The 18,774-nt window shown below is 54.1% G+C and overlaps 2 protein-coding genes across 3 annotated transcripts in view; one reads left to right on the top strand and one right to left on the bottom strand.

The window, feature by feature from the left end:
• Positions 1 to 11,727, top strand: part of SSBP3 (single stranded DNA binding protein 3) — a 78,689-nt gene extending 66,962 nt beyond the window's left edge. The window contains exons 6-18 of one of the 2 annotated variants that reach the window (XM_026034567.1): positions 61 to 141; positions 816 to 875; positions 2,829 to 2,895; positions 3,003 to 3,079; positions 6,326 to 6,390; positions 6,538 to 6,586; positions 6,871 to 6,906; positions 7,326 to 7,380; positions 8,338 to 8,408; positions 9,165 to 9,243; positions 9,527 to 9,555; positions 9,685 to 9,786; positions 10,581 to 11,727. In XM_026034567.1, the coding sequence (XP_025890352.1) occupies positions 61 to 141; positions 816 to 875; positions 2,829 to 2,895; positions 3,003 to 3,079; positions 6,326 to 6,390; positions 6,538 to 6,586; positions 6,871 to 6,906; positions 7,326 to 7,380; positions 8,338 to 8,408; positions 9,165 to 9,243; positions 9,527 to 9,555; positions 9,685 to 9,786; positions 10,581 to 10,610 (801 nt within the window). In that variant the 3' untranslated portion in view covers positions 10,611 to 11,727. The remainder of the gene's footprint in view (positions 1 to 60; positions 142 to 815; positions 876 to 2,828; positions 2,896 to 3,002; positions 3,080 to 6,325; positions 6,391 to 6,537; positions 6,587 to 6,870; positions 6,907 to 7,325; positions 7,381 to 8,337; positions 8,409 to 9,164; positions 9,244 to 9,526; positions 9,556 to 9,684; positions 9,787 to 10,580) is intronic. The other variant, XM_026034574.1, reaches the window with a different exon arrangement.
• Positions 11,728 to 14,605: 2,878 nt separating this feature from the next.
• MRPL37 (mitochondrial ribosomal protein L37) lies at positions 14,606 to 18,772 on the bottom strand (the record flags this gene model as incomplete). Its single annotated transcript, XM_026054220.1, has 7 exons — positions 14,606 to 14,787; positions 15,353 to 15,556; positions 16,042 to 16,199; positions 16,471 to 16,656; positions 17,171 to 17,286; positions 17,859 to 18,042; positions 18,514 to 18,772. Coding segments are annotated over 7 exons (1,185 nt in total), but the record flags the coding sequence as incomplete, so codon positions are not given.
• Between the last annotated feature and the right edge of the window lie 2 nt (positions 18,773 to 18,774).

Raw genomic sequence — 18,774 nt, 5'->3', positions numbered from 1 at the left:
AGCTCTTTCTGCGCTTTCATGTGCTAATCTATCACCTCCTTCTGCTGTCTGACCTCACAGGGCCCGCCTGGTTCACAGCCCTCGCCCCACGCACAGCCTCCACCTCACAACCCTAACAGCATGATGGGACCCCACAGTCAGGTAACGGCGCGGCCCCCGCGCTCCCTTCTACTCCCCAAGCGTGGCGGGGTGCCCTCCACATCTATCTATCTACCTAGCTATTATATATTTATATATTCTTTTTTTTTTCTCCCTCGTCGTCATCCCAGCTCCCATATGAAATGTCATTTTCTCCTTGGTTTTTATATGTGCRCTTGACAAGGGACTGCAGCCAGGTTTCCCTCCCTGAGGTAGCCTGCGAAGTTTAACTGGATTTGGAATTTTTAAGCTTCTGTTAGCAGCAGCAATTATAAAAAAATAATGTTTCTTCTTTTTTTGATATTAGCAGTGGGATTTTTTTTTAATGTGTGTCTGTATGTGCTTATTTGCCACTTTTTTATTATTTTTATTTATTTAAACGTGGATGGTACCTGATGTTCAGGGTTTCCTGCACGCTAACTTTAACAGCCTTGCACAGCATTGACGAAGTATGTCAGATGGCTTCTCAAACATTAAAAAATCAACTGAAAAATGTTTAAAAAAAAAGGACTCTGAACACCTTTTTCTTGTTTTTTTTTTCCCCTTTTTTGTTTTTCCTTCAACCTTTTCCTAAAAAGCAGTTTCTGCAGGCAAATGTGTAGAGCCCAAGGGGCTTGCGCGTGGGTCGCGCCGTGTCCTCGCCGCCGGTCGCTGACCTAAACTTTGTGTAATTGCAGCCTTTCATGTCGCCGCGCTACGCAGGAGGTCCCCGGCCCCCCATCAGAATGGGAAACCAGGTACCGCTGCCCTTCCCCTCTCCGCGGCGGGTGGATGTGGGATCCCTCGGCACTTTACTCCGAGTGGGAAGCGCGCTGGAGCATGCGGGAAGCGCTCGCTTCCCCGTGCCGCCCTCCGTGGTGCTGGAGCATTAAGTGCCGAGGAAACGTTTTCCTCAAGATCCAGATGATTTTCCCCAAGATCCAGCTGCAAGCAGGGAGTAGCTGTCAGGGCAGCGCGTGCCGTGTTTCCAGTGCCAGCAGCTCCATGGGCTCCGGCAGCCGTGCGCCACCCCGCGTATCCTGAGGATCCCAAGGGATGGAGCTAATCCCGCTGCTGGGTTTGCCCAGCGCGCACGTCAGCTGCAGGGCCGGGTCACTCCTGGTTTGGGGGGTCTTAGCCCCGTTRAAACAACGCGTTGCTGGTGCTGCCGAGACCGGCGTGTTCAGTCACTCACCAGCTTTAACGCCCCGCTGTGCAGATCGGGGTGGCCATCTCCTCAGCAGAGGTTTCCTCTGGTTTCCTCTTAAGAGAAAGCAACAGGTAATTCAGTTTAGAAACCAAGTACTTCAGGAAGATTACCTCAGGAGCTGGTTTTCTGCTAATACTTCTTGCACGTGAAGCTATTACGCTTATATATCTCTTATTTCTCGAAGCAGCACTGGAAAGGCAGCAGAGCAAGCAGGGGGTGTAGAGCAGCTCTCCGTGCGTGACCCAGTGCCGGGTGACTTGCACTGCCTGAGGTGCAAACTGCTTTAAGCAGACTGAATAGATTAAGGGAGTGGGCACCAAGCACAGGCCTTAGGTCCCTGCTTGTCCCACTCTCTCTGGGTTCCCCTTGCCACCAATACAGCTGTTTGTAGCTTTAGAGAGACACTGAGTCATGCTCAAGCCAGGGGAGTTATTTAAAATAGGGGATTTTCCAAATCACCTGGTCCAGCAACACTTAAAAGCAAGCCAGGTGTGCGTGTTTTGCCTAGGTCCTACCTAAAGTTTTGCCTGATGGGGTTGAAAGGAGCTGGGGGGTTCAGCAGAGCARACCTCTGCAGCCTCCTCCTGGGATTTCAGTCTCTTCTCCAGTGGCGGATGGGGCGAATTTGGGCTCGGGCTGCCTGTGTGCGCCCCGTCTGAAGCCCCTGTGTGCCCCAGCAGTGGGAGATGTTGCGTGGCAGTATCCAAATCAAAGGCAGCGCTGTTTCCAAGCTCTTTACAGCTTGCTTCCCCCGGGCAGATGGTATCTGGGCTTCTCCCTCCTTATCTGCTCAGAGCAGCGCAGGGAAGGCAGCCTTTGAACTTCCCACAGCCACATGGATGAGCAAGGCATGAATTTGGGGAGCAGGGAGCAGCTGGATCTAAAAATGCAGGGGGAGCCGACGGCTGCTGAGACCTCAGGAAAATGCGGAGAGCTGCTCTCCTGCAGATGAAGCGTCTCCCCTTCATTAGCAAATAAATCACTTCAGCGCGTACGACTTGGCCCTGGTGCTATGTAAATACCTGGGAATGGCGCTGCCCGTCTCCTGTCGTTCCCAGCTTTGACGCCTCTGCCCCGCTCAGCCCGGGGTTTCCCCCCATGCTCCAAAAATCCGGAGGGGCTCGGAGGCTGAAGGGGAAGGAGGAAGCGGAGCGACTTTGTCTGGGCTTTCTGTTGGAGGGCGTTTGCAAAGGAAAGCAGGAGGGCTATCAAAGCACAAGCTAGGCAAATTCCAGGAGTCTGCAGCAACACGTCCGGGGCGGCTGCGATCCCGAGGGAGGCAGGCGAGGCGCGAGTCATGCTGTGACACGAAGGGCGCCGTGTCCCGGGGAGCACGCCGGATAACCGGGCACCCCCGGAGAGCGCCAAGCCTCCAGCGGGATCCACAGGTGTAGACTGTGTATTGGCCAGGATCTGCCAGGGCTGGGGGGGCTTGTTTTGCTTTTGTTTTGCTCTATTTTTTCGTTTGTTTTTATCTTCCTCCCCTTGTTTTCATGTGTAGCCTCCGGGGGCGGTTCCTGGTACACAGCCATTGCTGCCCAATTCCATGGATCCCACGCGACAGCAAGGTAAATCCAGCGGAGGAGCTCCGCCTGTTCCCCGCTTTCCTGCCGGCTGTTGGCTGGGGGTCTATAGGCTCTCCCCCCATATAACCTACGTGCTTTCTTCCCAACAGGGCACCCCAACATGGGCGGGCCCATGCAACGGATGAATCCTCCACGAGGGATGGGCCCCATGGGTCCCGGTCCACAGGTAAACTTCCGCGGAGCTTTTCGTCTTCCGTCCAGAGCCAAATAGCATCTTAGGGCTCTGAAAACACCAAACACCATCTGAACAACCTCTGGGGGCTGCAAGGGCCGGGAGTTTTCCCCCCTGTCCCCCATTAGTGTTAATGCATTTTACATTAGTCTTGCATCTGGAAATCCCTCCTCTTAACATTAGCGAGGTCTTCAAAGCTGCACGTCCTCATTAAGGGTATTGCAGCCGCCTCTCGCTCTTCAGGCAAAGGGGATGCCACTTAGCACCAAGCCTGCAGCAGCATTTGAGTGCATTATGCAATGTGCCTGGGAAATACTTAGGACCCTAACAGCAGGAAAGGGAAAGGATGCTTGCATTAAAAATAAATAAATAAATAAAAAATGGAGAGATACCTTTAGCAGGGGAATAATTCATTCCTCTGCTCATTTCTCTTCCTGCTGCCCGGTTCTGCAGGCATCTGGAGCTCTCATCTATTTAAATCATTTCACGATTGAATTTTTTTGGAGGGGTAGGAGGAGAGGAGAGAGGTTGCTATAACATAACTGTTCAGTTTAGGAGGAAAGGTGGCTTCTGCAGGGGTAATTTTGCTTGCGCGTTTTGGGGCCCCTTGGCGCTTGCCCCTAGGATGAGGATACGCAGAGCAGCACCTTGCTCGCTGCCCTGTGGGGTTCAGTTCTTGCCCTTCCCAGGCTTTCAGCACACTTCAGCACTCATTTGCTCTAGTATTTAAGGCATCTGCACTGCTTTTGGTTGGGTGAGGTTGTTTTTTTTTTAATATGTGTGCTCTTGAGTTTGGAAAAACAGCATAGCTCCCGCTACTTAATTTCACACATCTGTAGCCCAAACTAAAACAAAGTTGTCTCTCATGCTGCAGTAATACCAAATCCTGCCTGAGTAACTCGAGGAAGGGAAGGTAGGGAGGGCAGAGCCAGCCCAGGGAGGAATAAACTCTAAATTAAGCAGATCTAGGTTAATATATTCTGGCTTTCTGTTGATTCATTTTAAGAAGSGAATTTGCATGTTACTCTGTTGACTCACTTGTGTTTGTTGCTTCTGAGAGACTTGGAAAACAGATTACCATATTTTGGTAGTAGGTTTATCCTCTCTGCATTGTCGCCTACGTGGCGTTTGCAGCGCTAGGATCGGAGTCTGCCGGAGCCCARTGTGTGCGCTCCACTTTTGTGCAGTTTTCCCCCTTGAGACTGTTGAGCTGAAAACGAGCGTGGCRTAAAAAAAGACTCATGTCATTTCTTGTCAATGTGAGCCCGAGAAGGGGGAGAGAACCCAGGTTATAGATGCACATCCGACCCCACGGGCCAGGCATGGGGCAGATTTGGGGGAGAAAATCCGCTAGCGGCCGTGGGYGGACGGTGCCACCGTCCCATGGCGCTGGGACGGGCGACCTGGCACTGCCCTTGCAGCGCTCCCTCGAGCCGGATGAAGGGGAAAAAAAAGGCGTTTGTTGCAGTGGCCCCAGCCAAGAAAAGCGTGCCGGGAAGGTTCTGGATGCTCTCTGCGGTTTGGCTGGAAGCGGCTGCTCACTTCCAACTTGAAAAGATTGCCACGGAACTTGGAAGCGGCAGCGCGGCGCCGAGTGCTGTGTGGGATGGTGGCAGGTCTGGGAGACGAGAAGAGTTGTGAAATTTTCAGGGCTTTATTTTTTACTCTGCTCTTCCCTGTGTACGTACATTAGAGAGAGCTTTTTTTGAAATGTAGTCTTCCCTCGGAGAAGAGCAACTGCGTAAACGGATGTATTGGCTTCCCAATCTGGTGCTGCCTTGCCAGAGCGCTCCAGAAACGAGCGCGCAGCGCCTTAGAGTGTGCAAGAAATGATCAAAAATATTGAACCAAAATCATCAGCCTCTAGCACCCCGCATGCCCAGGGCCTCCCAGCCACCTTACAAACAAAGACAACTTTGCATCAGGACTGAATATTGCCCAAAAGTTATTCTGAATGACAGCAAAGTGTCCAGCCAGGACATGCCGGTATCCTGGTAGCAACCATCACATTATCCACTGACTATTCCTCATCTCTTATAGCCTCCCTCTGCTGCTTTTCCCCTTTAGTAGCTGTAGTTTTAGCTCTGTGTCCAGTGATCTTGGTTAGCAATGCCAGGGTTAGATTCACCAGTGCCTCTATTTAAAGGTTTTATAGCTTCCTGGGTTTGTTTCTTTTTAATGTGAGCTTTGATACTGCCATTCGGTGTAAATGGCTGGAATTTTGATCAGTTAAGGCCATCCTAGTAATTTATTTGGGTGAGACCTTTTCTGCTTAGAGGAAAAGAAGTGAAGTACACGTAGARCAGCGCCCTTCAGCACACACGTAAATCCAGGAAAAGGTCCTAAGCTTGCAAGGCCGTGCTTAAAGTTCAGGTTTGAGCCCATGGGGAGCTGGGAGCTGTGCCGTGCCCAGCGATCCCCCTCTCCTGTCCTTGCCGTTTTTCCCTAAATGACTGAAATACAGCCCAAAGCTGCGGCGCGGGTGGCGGGACGGGCTGGCTTGCCCAGGCGGCGGGGCCATGGCGTGAGGAGCTGGTGCAGGAGCCTCCTGATCAGACACCATCACACCAGCAGGTGTGAGAGTCCTGCGCCTTCTTCCCAGCCCAACATCCTCCTCTTCCTCATGCATTTCCAGAGCCAGAGGAGGAGCAGCCTGTGTGGCTCCAGGGCCACACACCACTGCGGGGAGGATTCAAACACAGAACCTTATAGCAATGTGAAAACAGACCTTGCTTTTTCTTAACACTGCTCCAGACAAAATCCTGGGAGAAGGGGATGCTCTTCTGACCCGGGAAAGCCCCTGTGAGCATTGCTGCTCTTGGCATCCTCCCTCCTTTCGCTGCCTCAGTAATCAGCCAAGTGGCAGCTTCTTCTCTCTCCCCATCCCTGTTTTCTCCTGGAAGATGCACAAGCACATCCCCCTCGTGCCCTGGGGCCAGGAGGGAATTGTGCTCTGGAGCACTGGGAGTGGGTCCCCCCATTCCGTGGGGCTGCCGGCGGCCGTGTCTCGCGCTCAGACATGGGGAAGGCGCCGCTGCCCGGGCAGGTTCCTTTGTTTTCAGTTGCCAACTGCTCGTATGTTTATCATCATCTAATTCTTCTTCTTTCTTTCTTTTGTAATTCGAGTTCATTTTTGCAAACTAACCCTCTTGTTTTTGTTTGTGTGTTTTTTTTCCCTTCCCTTTTCTTCTCCGGTTTCCCTTCTCGTTATGGTAGACTGATCCTTGGTTATCATTGCAGAACTATGGCAGCGGGATGAGACCTCCACCCAACTCTTTAGGCCCCGGCATGCCTGGAATTAACATGTAAGGCCAATCTGTGATGCTTTTCTCTGCAAACATTTGCCCGTGGCCTCTTGCTCCACGTGATGCCGGGCGCTGCGTGTGCCGGGGAGGTGGGAATGGGTGTGAGTGCTGGTGCAGAGCGTTTTCTCTGTTCCTTTTTCCCCACAGGGGCCCRGGAGCTGGCAGACCATGGCCTAACCCCAGCAGTGCTAACTCAGTAAGTATCCTGGTCCTGGTGCATGGGCACAAGCAGGGGCTGTGCGACCACACAGGGCACAGGGTGGCCGGGTGCTGAAGGAAACGTTGCACCCACGGAGCTCCCTCCCTGGGGCACCTCGTTAGAGGGGTCCATCTAACGAGGGTGTTTCCATTCCCCTTTCCTATGGTCACTGCCTCGTAAGGAGGTTGCCTCTGCCGGCCACACTGGTGGTTGGGCCTCCTTTGAGCCCCAGGGGGGTGCTCCTGCATTTTGGCTAAGCCCTCTTGTCTCTTTGTGTCTAGATCCCATACTCTTCTTCATCGCCTGGTACATACGTGGTGAGTCCCTCGGCGGGGCRCGCTGCGGCTCGCTGGCTCTCGCCCGGCTTGCACGCGGGATGCGGAGCCGCTGCCCTGCGGGATGCRGAGCCGCTGCCCTGCGGGTCTACCCTTCGGCAGGGGTGCTGGAAAGCTAAGGGCAGCACAAACCCTCCCACACGCCCCGTGTTTGCCCGGCATCCTCCCGTGCCAGCGTGGCACAGGCAGCGCTGCAGAAGCGCTCGCCGCGGGTGCTTTCCCTCCCCGCGCTCCATGCCCGCTCCCACCGCCCGGGTAAAGCCAGATGGGGAGGGTAATCCCGGCTCGTCCCGGGCTTGCACGGCGAGGCTTTAGCGGGAGGTCTCCGACTCCCGGGGCGAGACGGTGGTGACGGCAGCGGCCGCTCTGCCACGCGGTGACGGGCTCTGGTCTCTCCGCAGGGTCCCCCTGGCGGCGGCGGCCCCCCGGGAACACCCATCATGCCCAGTCCCGCAGGTAGGAACGCGAGGCGCCCGCCCCGCTGCTCCCCATTGTTCCTGCCGGCCTTTGTGCTCCGTGGAGCGCAGGGAGGGCGCGCGGGGAGCGCGGGCGCTCTGGCCACGGTGCTCCAGAGAGCTCCTGCGCGCAGCAACAAAACGCTCCAGCCACCCCCTGCCCAGCAAGACGCCCTGCAGCAAGAACGTGTTCACGCAGAGTGTGCCGGAGCAGGCAGGGAGCGCGAGGGCGGCGCTGGGCTGGGGGAGCCGAAYCTCTGCGCTCCGGGGAGCGAGCGGATTCGAGCAGGGCCGGGCAGCAGGAATGCGACGCGCTGCCTGCGAGCGGCCGCCTTCCCCCTGGGCAGCCCTCAGCAGCCACCACTACACCCAAAAACAGAAAACCCTGGGAGGCTGCAGCGGTGCCAGGGATGCAGCCGTGCCGGGGGCTGCAGCGGTGCCAGGGATGCAGTGGTGCCAGGGACTGCAGCGGTGCCGGGGGCGGCCGCTTTCAGGGTGGAGCTGCACAACCCGCGCTCCGGAGCTCGCGCCTGCCGCCCCTGCGTTCTCCTTAGAGCCCTGACCTACATTTCACGGCAGGTCCAACCCGGCCCGTGCTGCCCCTCAGCTGCCACGGGGCATCCGTCCCACCAGTTCCCACCAGGAACTCCCCCATCCGCGCTCCGYGGCAGGAACGTCCCGCGGGAACGTTGGAGGTGTTCAACACCTCATCTCCCCGCGCCGCCCCGACAAGGCGGCCCCGCAGTCGCCCGTTAGAAGTTGAATTATTTTTCACAGTTGAATTTCTGTGATTAAAAACTTTRTGAATCTTCATTAAATACAAATTAGCCAGAAAATGGTGGTACTTAAAGGGAATTTTAGGTGATAAAATACAAAAGAATGAGTTCAAGTGGCATGAGTTTGTTTTAATTAAGAAATGAATTAATCACCCGACTTACTGGGCTTCGCTGTTCCACAGATTCAACAAATTCAAGTGACAACATCTACACAATGATTAATCCAGTACCGCCTGCAGGCAGTCGATCGAATGTAAGTCTGCTTTCTAATAATTTACATATCAGATACCATAACAAATCATAATTAACTTCATCAGTTGAGAGTAAAGCAGTTTAATTGATTTCAGCCATTTGTTACAAAACAGAAATAAAACAAACCATCAAAAAGTGATTAACTCTTCAGCGACTTTGTTAATTTTTTATGCTTATTAAGAGAGCAGCGTTCCTGCCGCTCTGGTCAAGATCATGTTGGCTGCGTGAGCCGCGAGCRGCGGCTTCAGGGGGACGGACAACTTCATTCCCGTTCTTCATTTCCCTGCACCAGAACAGCCACATTCCCTCGCTGGAGGTTCAGGGCTGAGTTGTTGCTTGGGCTAAAAAAAAAAACAGCAAAAATAGAAACTCTTCCCAAAAAGTCCTAAGGGAGCAGGACTTTTCTGAGGAGGATGAAAGAGAGGAGCAAAGAGCAGGCACTGAGGGGTCTGCAGTTGGAAGCGAAGCTCCCTTAAGCCCCATTGCTCATAGCACAGGCTGCCAGCAGCCTCCTCCCCGAGCTGGSCTCTGTTAAGACTTCTCTTACTGGCTGGCTTTTAAAACCCGTGTTGAAATCTGTTTCGAGTTTTCCASTCCCCTGAAAACAGCCAGATTCCTGGTAGCCGGCTCCGCTGCTRCAGCCGAGCRGGGCTCGTCTTGCCCGCGCTGGGCACGGAGGTGCCGCCGGACGYCGGGGCCCTCTGCCCTGCCGGGAGCCCTCGGCTCCCCTGGGCATCGCTGCCTTTCCCTCCCGCAGTTCCCCATGGGACCCGGCTCGGACGGCCCGATGGGCGGCATGGGTGGAATGGAGCCCCACCACATGAACGGATCGTTAGGTGAGCGGCGGCACCGCGGCCCGACCCGGGGCAGCCTGGAGGGACACCCGGACCTGCCCGCCCCACATCCCTGTCACCCACACAGACCTGCTGGAGCGGGGACCGGGCCAGCATGGGGCTGGGGCTCTGGCTCCTTCTCCCGCTTCGGGGGCAGCTCCCAGTTTGGATCCGTGTCCAAAAAGGCACCTTTGGCTGAAAACTACAGAGGGAGGAGGGAGCGGGGGGATCAAGGACCATCACTGAATGCTCACCGAGGCTTTTCCCTTTTCTTCCCCTCTCACAGGGTCAGGAGACATAGATGGACTTCCAAAAGTAAGTGTGCTCGGGGGCAGCCRGGGCACACGTGCCTAATTCCCCCTTTCTCAGAGCGGGATCGCGGGGCGGTTCCGAGCACGGGCGGTGACATGGGGCCGTGCTCACGCATCCCTCCGCTCTCCGCAGAATTCTCCAAACAACATAAGTGGCATTAGCAATCCCCCGGGCACTCCAAGAGACGACGGGGAGCTGGGAGGCAACTTTCTCCATTCCTTCCAAAACGACAATGTGAGTGTCCTGCGTCCCCGCGCCGGGACCGCGCTGCCTGCGGCTGCGAGCTGGGATCCCGGGTCCTTAAGGCTCCGGCTTTGACCCGGCCTCGGCTCTTTGTAAGCTGCTCTGGGACAAAGCGTGGGAGGAAGGAACAGGACGGGCGCCTCGGGAAGAGGCACAGACGGCACACACTTCCATGCTCACCTGGATTGGGTGAGATGGAGGAGAGGAGAGAAGGAAGCAGGAGACGATCCCGCAGCATGGAGACTAGCTGGGACACGGACTCTAGACCCGCATCTCCTGTGTGCTCTCCTTACTCGGGAGCCGCTTCAGTTCCAATGGAACCATTTGCTTTGGAGCGGGTGTCCCGGTCCCGCTGTGCGGCGGCCAGCGCGGCTGCAGCCGCCGGTGCTCGACACCAGCCTGGCCCCGGCGCCTAAGACACGCAGCCCGGCAGTCCCCCTGATCCAAGGCACTGTGTATGGGTGCAGGAGCCTCTCCTGCTTTGACTATATTAGCATTATATACATGCATGCATTTTAATTATTTTTTTTTAAATTGCTTCTTACCCCATACTGTTTTGCTTATTTTCTCCCTGGAAAGGCAAGTTACAGAGCAGATTATGTTCTGATAAATTAGAGTCTCGAGCATATTCTCTCCTCCTGATTTATGAGATCCAATTATGTTGCTTTATAGTTTTCATAAGCCCAAGCCTTACTTTTATATCCCCCTTTTCCCCAGCCGGAGCAGCGCTCCGTATTTCGCTCTGCTCGGCCGGATTTCTCACCGTGGCTTTGTCTCTCTTGCAGTATTCCCCCAGCATGACGATGAGTGTGTGATTTCCCTCCCCCTCCTCCTCTCCAGGATAAAGAGAGTCAGCTGCCGTTCGGAGGATCTCAACGAATTATGCAAGAAGAAGCTAGGTGTATTGGCAGGGAGACGTGTGGCGGGGGCCAAAACCCCAGGTTTAGTTTCATGCAATAAAAAGGCTGAACTTTTTATTCCATAAAACATGAAGGACAAAACTTAAAATATTTCAAGACATGACAAGATCCTTCTTTGTGCAGAAGGGTTTATATATGTACATGACACTTCTTTTTGGAAACAAATGGAAGCCTCTAGCACCCAACTCCAATCTCTTTGCTTTGTTCTTTTAAATAAAAACAAAAACAGAACCCTGTTGTATGTTTGTGCCGTGCGACACCAGGAAGCTAGTCTAGATATGAAATCTCATGTTGTCTCTGTTGTAGTCATTTTTTAAATAAACTGGACAGTTTACAATGGTGGTTTTTGTTCAGAAGGCCTGTTTGGTTTTGTAGTTTTTCGGGGGKTTTTTTTGTTGTTGTTTTGTTTTTTTCCTTCCTTTGTTTTTTTCTCCTTTTTTGGTTCATTTGCAGCACAACACTTCCTCCTCCGGTAACAAGATCTGCTTGTGGAAGAGACTCCACCACCTCGTTACAAACTGGTTAATGCAGGTGACCCCTAATAGGATCACAGGCTCCAGTTGATCGTGAACTTACTCTCTGTGACTGTGGCATGCACTGTGTTAGTCTTTCCCCTCCTCTCAGAGTACAAGAAGATTTCTCTGTCCCTCCCCTCCTGAGAGTCCTTGAGCTGGTTCACTACAAAAAAATAATAATAAAATTTAAACCCAACAGAAGAAAGGAGAAAGAAAGGGTTAATGTGACCTGGGACTTTGAACCGTGATCTCCAGCTAACTTTGGTTTGTTTGGTTTTCTTTTCTGCTTTGGTCTTGTTTTATGTTTTTATTCTTTTTTTTTAAGATGTGCTCTCATCAGGGTTTCACTTATATATGATTTGGAACTGGATGGAGAAGTTTTTTAAGTAATTATTGTTGTTAATGAAAAAAACCCCAATGTATCCTTGCTATTCTGTAGGCTCGGTCTGTAACACAAAATAAAAGGAATTAAAAAAGTCAAAGCCGCTTCCTTCTCGTGGGAGAGGTGGCCACGAGAAGCCACAGGGAAGCCTTGGGAAGTGGCGCCCGCCGGAGTCTGGGCATCTCTGTACATTACATACCCCGTAGCTGCTCTTTGTTTTTCTAAATCTCCATTTCTGCTCCATGTATATCATATTATGTAAAATATTATCTCCCTGGATTGACCCTTGTGCGGATTATTGAAAGCCTTGTATCTTGTTTCAGTGTTTTTTCTTACCTTGTAGTCTGGTTCTAAAATAAGAGGGGGGGGGGRAAAAGTAATTATTATACATTGTAGTTTGTGTACGATATTTGTTGATAATGTTTTATTAAAGGGATGTCTTTTTTCCGCACCCCTTCATTGAAATGTTTTGGGGAATGTTTGGCTTGTTTTTATTATTCTGACTGCGAGACATGAGATGACAAACTTTTTTTAGTGTGTAATATGGATTTTTTTAAATGTTTGCCTTCTTTTTCCTAGGCATTTTAATTGTGCTTTACCTGTAGAAAGTTGCTGGGAAGGGCGGGCGGGCGGGACGGGGTCTGCGGGTGTCAGTCTCATAGTTACAGTCAGGTTAATATTTTAAAAGCAACGATAAGAAACGGCCAGGGGAAGGTTTGTTGCATCGCAGATATGCCCATGGGCTCCAGAAGGGGTCGACGATTTTCTTTTTCTACCTTCCATCTTGTTCAGTTTTTTTTTTCCTTTTTCCTTTCTTTTTTTTTTCATTTTTGTTCCGTTGTGAGGAAACGAAAGGACCGGTTTTAATGTATTTTAAAAAAAATGAATAGCTAAATTATTGTCTTCATTGGTATGGGATGGGTTTTTTGGAATGAAGCGGTTCTCCTCCTCCCCCCCGCCCCCATGCTGTAATAAATATCGACATCAACATTTGATTCCCGTTCTCCGCAGTTTGTTGCTGGCGTCGGCCGGGGTCGGGGCCCTGCGGGAACTCGGGGCGGCCGTCCCCTGCCCCGGGAGCCCCATGCAGCAGCAGGGATTTGTGCAATAGGAATCAGTATCAGCGCGACGGGGTGTGAGGGGCAGCTCTGCACCCTGCGGGTCTCGGGGCTCCCCGATACCCCCGGCATGGGGACCCCTGCCCTCCTGCTCCGGCTCTTCCCCGCTCGCTTTTCCCGCACGGCCTCAAGGCTCCGCACCTGGAGCCTCCGAGCCCGTTACAAGCTGGTTTTATTAAACACGGCAGTGAGAAACAGCCAAGTTCCCTCCTCTGAAGGTCTCCGGAGCCCAACCTGGGGATGATGTCTCCCGCCTTGGTTGCCAGTAGATGAATCGTGGGAGGAGGATACGATGGAGCGGGGGTTCCGGGCGAGGACGCCGTGCTGCTGCCGGCGCTGTGAACGCCGCCCGGGGCGCCGCGCTTGGCGGCAGGACTCGAGGCGCCGCGGCCCGCGGCTTGGCACCGYGCTGCGCCCCTGCTGGAGAGGTGTCTGCCTCCGAGGGCAAGGGAGGGAAACAGGGAAGCGGGAGCGTGTTGGGAAGGGCGCTCAGTGCCAGGGAGGAGCCCCTTCCTCCTCAGCTTGGAGGAGGAATGTGTCCCTGCCCTGGGCCGGTGCGTGGCCTGGGTGGGCAGCAGGGCGCTCCCCGCGCTGCCCTCCGCCCCTCGTTCCTTGGCTGCCCTTCCCGCGGCTCCCAAGGGCACCAGGGCGGCTGTCGGGGCCCGGCCAGGCGAGCGGCCGTCCCGGCAGCCCCAGCTGCGCCCGGCGCTCTGCTGCCCTTGGCCACACTCCTCTAACATTAATGGCGGGTCCGGTGCTGAGGCGACGCCAGCCAGCACTGACACCTCTCCATAACTTACTGATGCCGACCCGGACGCGCCTCCGCCATCCTTCTCCTGTTCCCATCCAGGCTGTGCTAATTCCTGGAGGACTGAGCTGGGGAAGCTCACCGTGTGTAATGTGCTTGGGGAGAGTGGAGTATCCCCAGGCATGCGGCTCGCCGTGCTGTGGGGCTGCTCGGCAGCAAAACCAGTTGGGGCCATGTTGCCCCATGTGTCTGTACAGCCCTCTGGTCCCAAGGGACCTGCCGGGGCTTCCTGCAACCAAAGGGAGCAGCTGGAGGGAGCTTGGTCCCTGGTGACCACCTCCTGCCGCCTGCTGTCCTCAGGAGCCGCCCATTCGCTCTCCCCTCATCCAGCCTCTCCATGCCCGGCTCTGTGGCCAACACAACGCACTAAAGGCCCAGTTTTCTTGGAGATATTCTCCTCCTCGCCACAGGAATAGCTCAGGCTGCCCCCTTCCTCCTCCCCTGCTGAAGGGCAGCACTGCAAAATACCTCACATGCAGCTGGAGGCCCTTTACTCTGTATTTACAAAAAACACACTAATCCCCTCCTCCTAAAAGGAGCTACCTGCTCACTTAACCCCATATGCAAGAAGAAATTCTGCTGTTTTGTTAGCGGCAAATAGCAGGTCCTGGTCCAGAAAGTTTCGTGCCACGTGCTCCACCGCTTCGCCCAAGGGAACAGGCCTCCTCTGCAGTGCTGGGGAGGCAAAGGGCTGCAGCTCTCCAGCTCCAGAAAAGCCCTCTTGCTCATTAAGCGCTTAATAAGGGAGCCAGGAGGGCAGGAGAGCACACCTTCCAAAGGCAGATAGAAAAGTAAGAGCCAGGCAGAAGGATGTTTTGGACTCCCCTCGTTAAGCTTTATGGAGGATGCCCCTAAACAACAGAGGAGGTGACAGCAAACCCACAAAATGCGAGTCGAGCTCAAGTGTGAAGCCGAGCAGGGCAGTAACGAGGGGTCCGTGTTCCTTTTAGGCAACAGTGGGCAAGTCCAGAAGGAAGCACACGATGACTCTCYAGCTGCATACAAGAGACGAGCCCCTAAAATAAAGAAGGTTCTTCAGGCACAATTTGATTAAAAAAATTAGAGCAACAACATAATTTATTTTGGAAAGTAAACTAATCCACCTCTCTTTAGGTATGTGGTGTTCTGTCAAAGAGAAGCAGCAGGTACAGTCTTTCATTTGAGTGGAATTTCACACAGTTCCGTGCAAATACAGTGCCAGAAACTTCTTGAATGTGTCTGGCTGGAAGCCATATATTCCAACGGGCTTCTGCAGAGAAAAGACACGGACACTCAGCTCACCAAGCGAGTAATGCAGGCTAACAACAGCTAAACATGCTGGAATCACGCTAGAAACATTGTGGCCTCCACACTGTGCCCCTGGCCCCAGGTGGGAGGCCCTGCAGCAGGTACTTCCCTGGGCATGAAGCTTAAACTGCCCGAGCCCCCCATGGTGAGGAGCCTCCCCCATAACGAGCGCGAGGCTGTTTGCTCTGCAGCGAGCCTGGCAGCTGCCCACAAGCACTTCCTTCATCACAGCTCCAGCTGACTTTAAACAAGCCTGTTACAAGAGGGCAGGCTGCAGATGGGGACATCTTCCTGCAGGAGTTTACACCAAGCCTGGTATGTGGTTGAGGCACAAAGCAGCACCGCAGCAGCAGCCCAAATACTCCCTGTCAGCAGCACCCGCGTGGGCTCCCCACGGAAGAGCTGCTGCCCGTGCCAGGCCCTGTGGCCCCAGCTCCCATCCCCAGCACAGCCGGCAAGGTAACACTGCCAGGAGCTTTTAACCCCCCATCACCACCAAACTGGTCCTTTCCTACCCATTTTCTCACCGTAACAACTCTCTTCTTGATTTCTGGGACACACTGGGCTTTTTCATACAGTGGCTGATCWGCGTCGATCCAGACAAGGTTTTTAACGCCATCACCGGAGACCAAGTCTGTTGTATTTAGCTGGAACACCATAAACTGGAAAACCTCGCCGTCTGTGCCAACACTTTGCACCACTATCGGCTCCTCCAAAACCTTGGGATCGTTCTAGGAAAGAAGGTGGGGAGGGGAGGGGAGCATTTGAAAAGCCAGTTACCACTGAAACTGTTCAAGCAGCTGCTGATTCTGCATCTTCTACTCGGCTCAAGGCCAAGATTTTAATAAGTTTATTGCTACCTTGCCCAGAAAATTACTCTAGTCAAACAAGTTTTGAATGTAGATGTTGTATTTTAATTAAAATTCCTCCTTTGACCAGCAATGAAGTWTCAATTTAAATACTGAGATGTGGGATGGGTTAGAGTTTTCCACCAGATCCACTCCCTGCTTCCTACCTCTTACTACTCCAACACACACTGCACCTTGAACGCGCTCACTGCTGCGCTGGGAAGTCACTATCTAGCAAAGGCAGCAGAGCAGACACCAGAAGTGCTGCAACCCTCCACGGAATGGGAATTTTGGAACTTTATCCATGAGCTGCAACACTACAGGAAGACCAAGGGCCTAGCGAGTCAGTGGCAGCTGCAGTCACCTACCCCGTAGAGCATCTTGGCCTTGGCCAGCGCGTTGCCAAAAGCAAACATCATCATCTTCGCCCGCAGCTGCTCCGGTCTGAACCTGTTGGTGCGGATGTTGGCYGACTCCAGGAAGTACAGGGTGTGAGGATGGCAGTATGGATAACCGGCCCGAAAACCTGAAAAGCAAAAAAAGTGTCAGGAACAGCTCAGTAAGAGACATCATAGCCACAGTTGCTCCTGCATCTTCAGGAACYGTTAAAGCAATTTGCCTCAATCTAAGCTTCTCTCCACAGCAGTCTCACTACCACCCTGTGCCCAGCACCTCTGCATCTCATTCCCAYCCACCTCTCACCACAGCCCTCTGGTAGAAAGGCAAGGCCTGTACRTTAACGCAAACAAAAGTTCAGTATTTCATCTAACAAAATACTGTCCAACTGCCAGACTTACCCGTATCATCGAGCTCTTTGTACACAGTCACCTCCTGAAGATCAATCGTTGGCAAGATGGGATAGAAGGTCTCTAGAGTGTGTTCTTCAGTGGCTGCTACCTCRTCCTTGGAGGCTACGGGAGGTATTGGGGCCATGGAGTTGAGGAGGATCCCGTTGAGGCCGCGGACCTGGAGGAGAAATGATTCTGGGGAGGGAATGAGAGGCTGTATTCAAACATCACTAACAGCAGCCAGAAGATGTATCCTCCCTTGGGATAAGAGCATTCCAGCAGCTCCTATTCTGCAAGGCTCCCTGTCCCCTCACACCTCCAGCAACCCCAGGTAGCAATAACTCACCCGCAGACTCCTCCATGCAAAACACCAACGCTATTTGCTGGTGTTATTTCCCCAACTAAGGGCGCTCGGGAGGGACAGCAGTACCAGTTTTGGACACAGACCAGTTAAGCAATTGGGTCTAAGACACTGGTTCTCTTCCTCCACTATTTTGGGTTTGGTATTCGCTGACACTGTGGTACAACCACCCCGGGGCAAATACCTGCCATCCACGGCTGCCTACACTTACAGCACTATTCAAAACCAAAATAATTGGTTCCAGAAATTGCTTCGTTTTCTCCAAGTCCCCAGTTTCACGCTGGTGACTTTGCTGCCCCTCTCACACTAACGAAGGGCTTAACGCTCCCCACCCCAGCAGCCACTGACCTCTTTCCCACGTAGCTGCTATCCTGTAGTTCCTGGCCAACATCCTCTTAGCTAGAGAAGGATGCTTCATCGTCATTATCCGACATAAATGTAGCAAGTCTTCAAAGAGCACGGGGCTTTAAAATGAGAAAGAAAAAAAAAATACTTACATAAAATAAAAATGTTATCATAATGGGGGACAGATTCTTCTGGGTCACAAACACTGTAAAACATTACAGTGTGTAAAATATTTTATAATAGTGTAACACTTTCAAACAGTTAATACAGATTTGAGATTAACAGGCCACACACCAGCGCTGATCCAAGTTGGCAGAGGTAGCGTGTGCCATTAGTTACTTAAAAAATGGATATTCCACATCGGCTAGAATTATATTTCAAACAGAAACASGGATCTGTGGGCCAGGAGGAGCTTTTCTATAAAGAACACGTTCAGATTTGTGCTACTGTCAATACTCAGAATGGTGTGGGGCTTGGGGGGGGTTATCTTGGTGTTGTTCCGAGGCTCACAACTTGAGGGACACGGCTGTGCCCTACATGGGCAGTGACAATTCCCTGCAAGGGCCATGCAGGTGGACCTGCCAGCAGTACTTCACTGGAGGAACATCCTGTTTAAAGCCAGAGCTTTAAAGCCAGAGGGATGAGAGGGGCTGCGGGACGAGGGGCTCGGCTGCGTCCCGGGCGCGCTCACCAGTAGCTCTCCCTGTCGGGGGCGGCGCCGGCGCTGTCCCAGAGGCGCGCGCGGCGCACGGCGCGCTGCACCCTCTCCTCCTGGTCCTCGAGCAGGTTGCCGGGCTCCTGGGCGATGCGCAGCACRCGGGCGGGCAGCCCCGGCAGCGCCTTGCTCTTGGTGAGCCACAGTGCCTGCCGCACTCCTGCGGGCACGGCCGGCGTCACGGGCGGCCGCGCGCCCCGCGGGCAGGCTTGTCCACGTTACGCGCGTGGAAGTGCGGAGGGGGTGCTTAAACGTGCCTGGGACCCCAGGGACAATGAGGAAAAGGGGAGCCGGGGGACGAGACGGGAAAAGGGGGTGAGGACTGCAGAGATGAAGGGATGCRGGGGTGACCAGACTGGAATCAAGGGGAAAGCAGGTGAGGGGCAAAGAGGGGCCCATGGGGTGAGGAGAAAATGGGGGTCCTGACTTGGGGGAGGCCCTGGGGAGAGGGGGGACCCCTGACCCAGGAGGAAGGGCTTGGGGRGCTCTAGGACAAGAGCGGGTCCCAGCCTGGGGGGAAGCAGCCACGGGGGGTGGGCACAGGATGGAGCCTGTGCCCAGGGTGGGAATCCTGGAGCTGGGACGGGGGATCCCGGGCCGGGGGGGGTCCCAGAGCCAGGCCGGGCGGTACCTTCGAGCATGCGGACCCACTGGTGGCAGACGTGGCAGGGCCGCTCGCGCCGCAGCGGCATGTCCTCGTAGCGCGGGCCCGGCGAGTGCCACGGGTGGCGCCAGCCGCGCTGCCAGGCCGGGAAGCGCGGCCGAGCCAGGCCGGGCACGAAGTACTGCCGCGCCGCGTACGTGACCGCGTCCAGCTCCACCTGCTCGCGCACGGGCCGCCGCTCCACGGCGCGCGCCAGCACCTCGGGCGGCGGCCCGCGCGTGGTCCAGG

This window comes from Nothoprocta perdicaria, unplaced genomic scaffold (genome assembly GCF_003342845.1).
Source record: "Nothoprocta perdicaria isolate Ctin4 unplaced genomic scaffold, notPer1 scaffold_0, whole genome shotgun sequence".
Lineage (NCBI taxonomy): Eukaryota > Metazoa > Chordata > Aves > Tinamiformes > Tinamidae > Nothoprocta > Nothoprocta perdicaria.
Note: the sequence above shows the minus strand (reverse complement) of the source record. Positions and strands in the feature narration are given on the sequence as shown.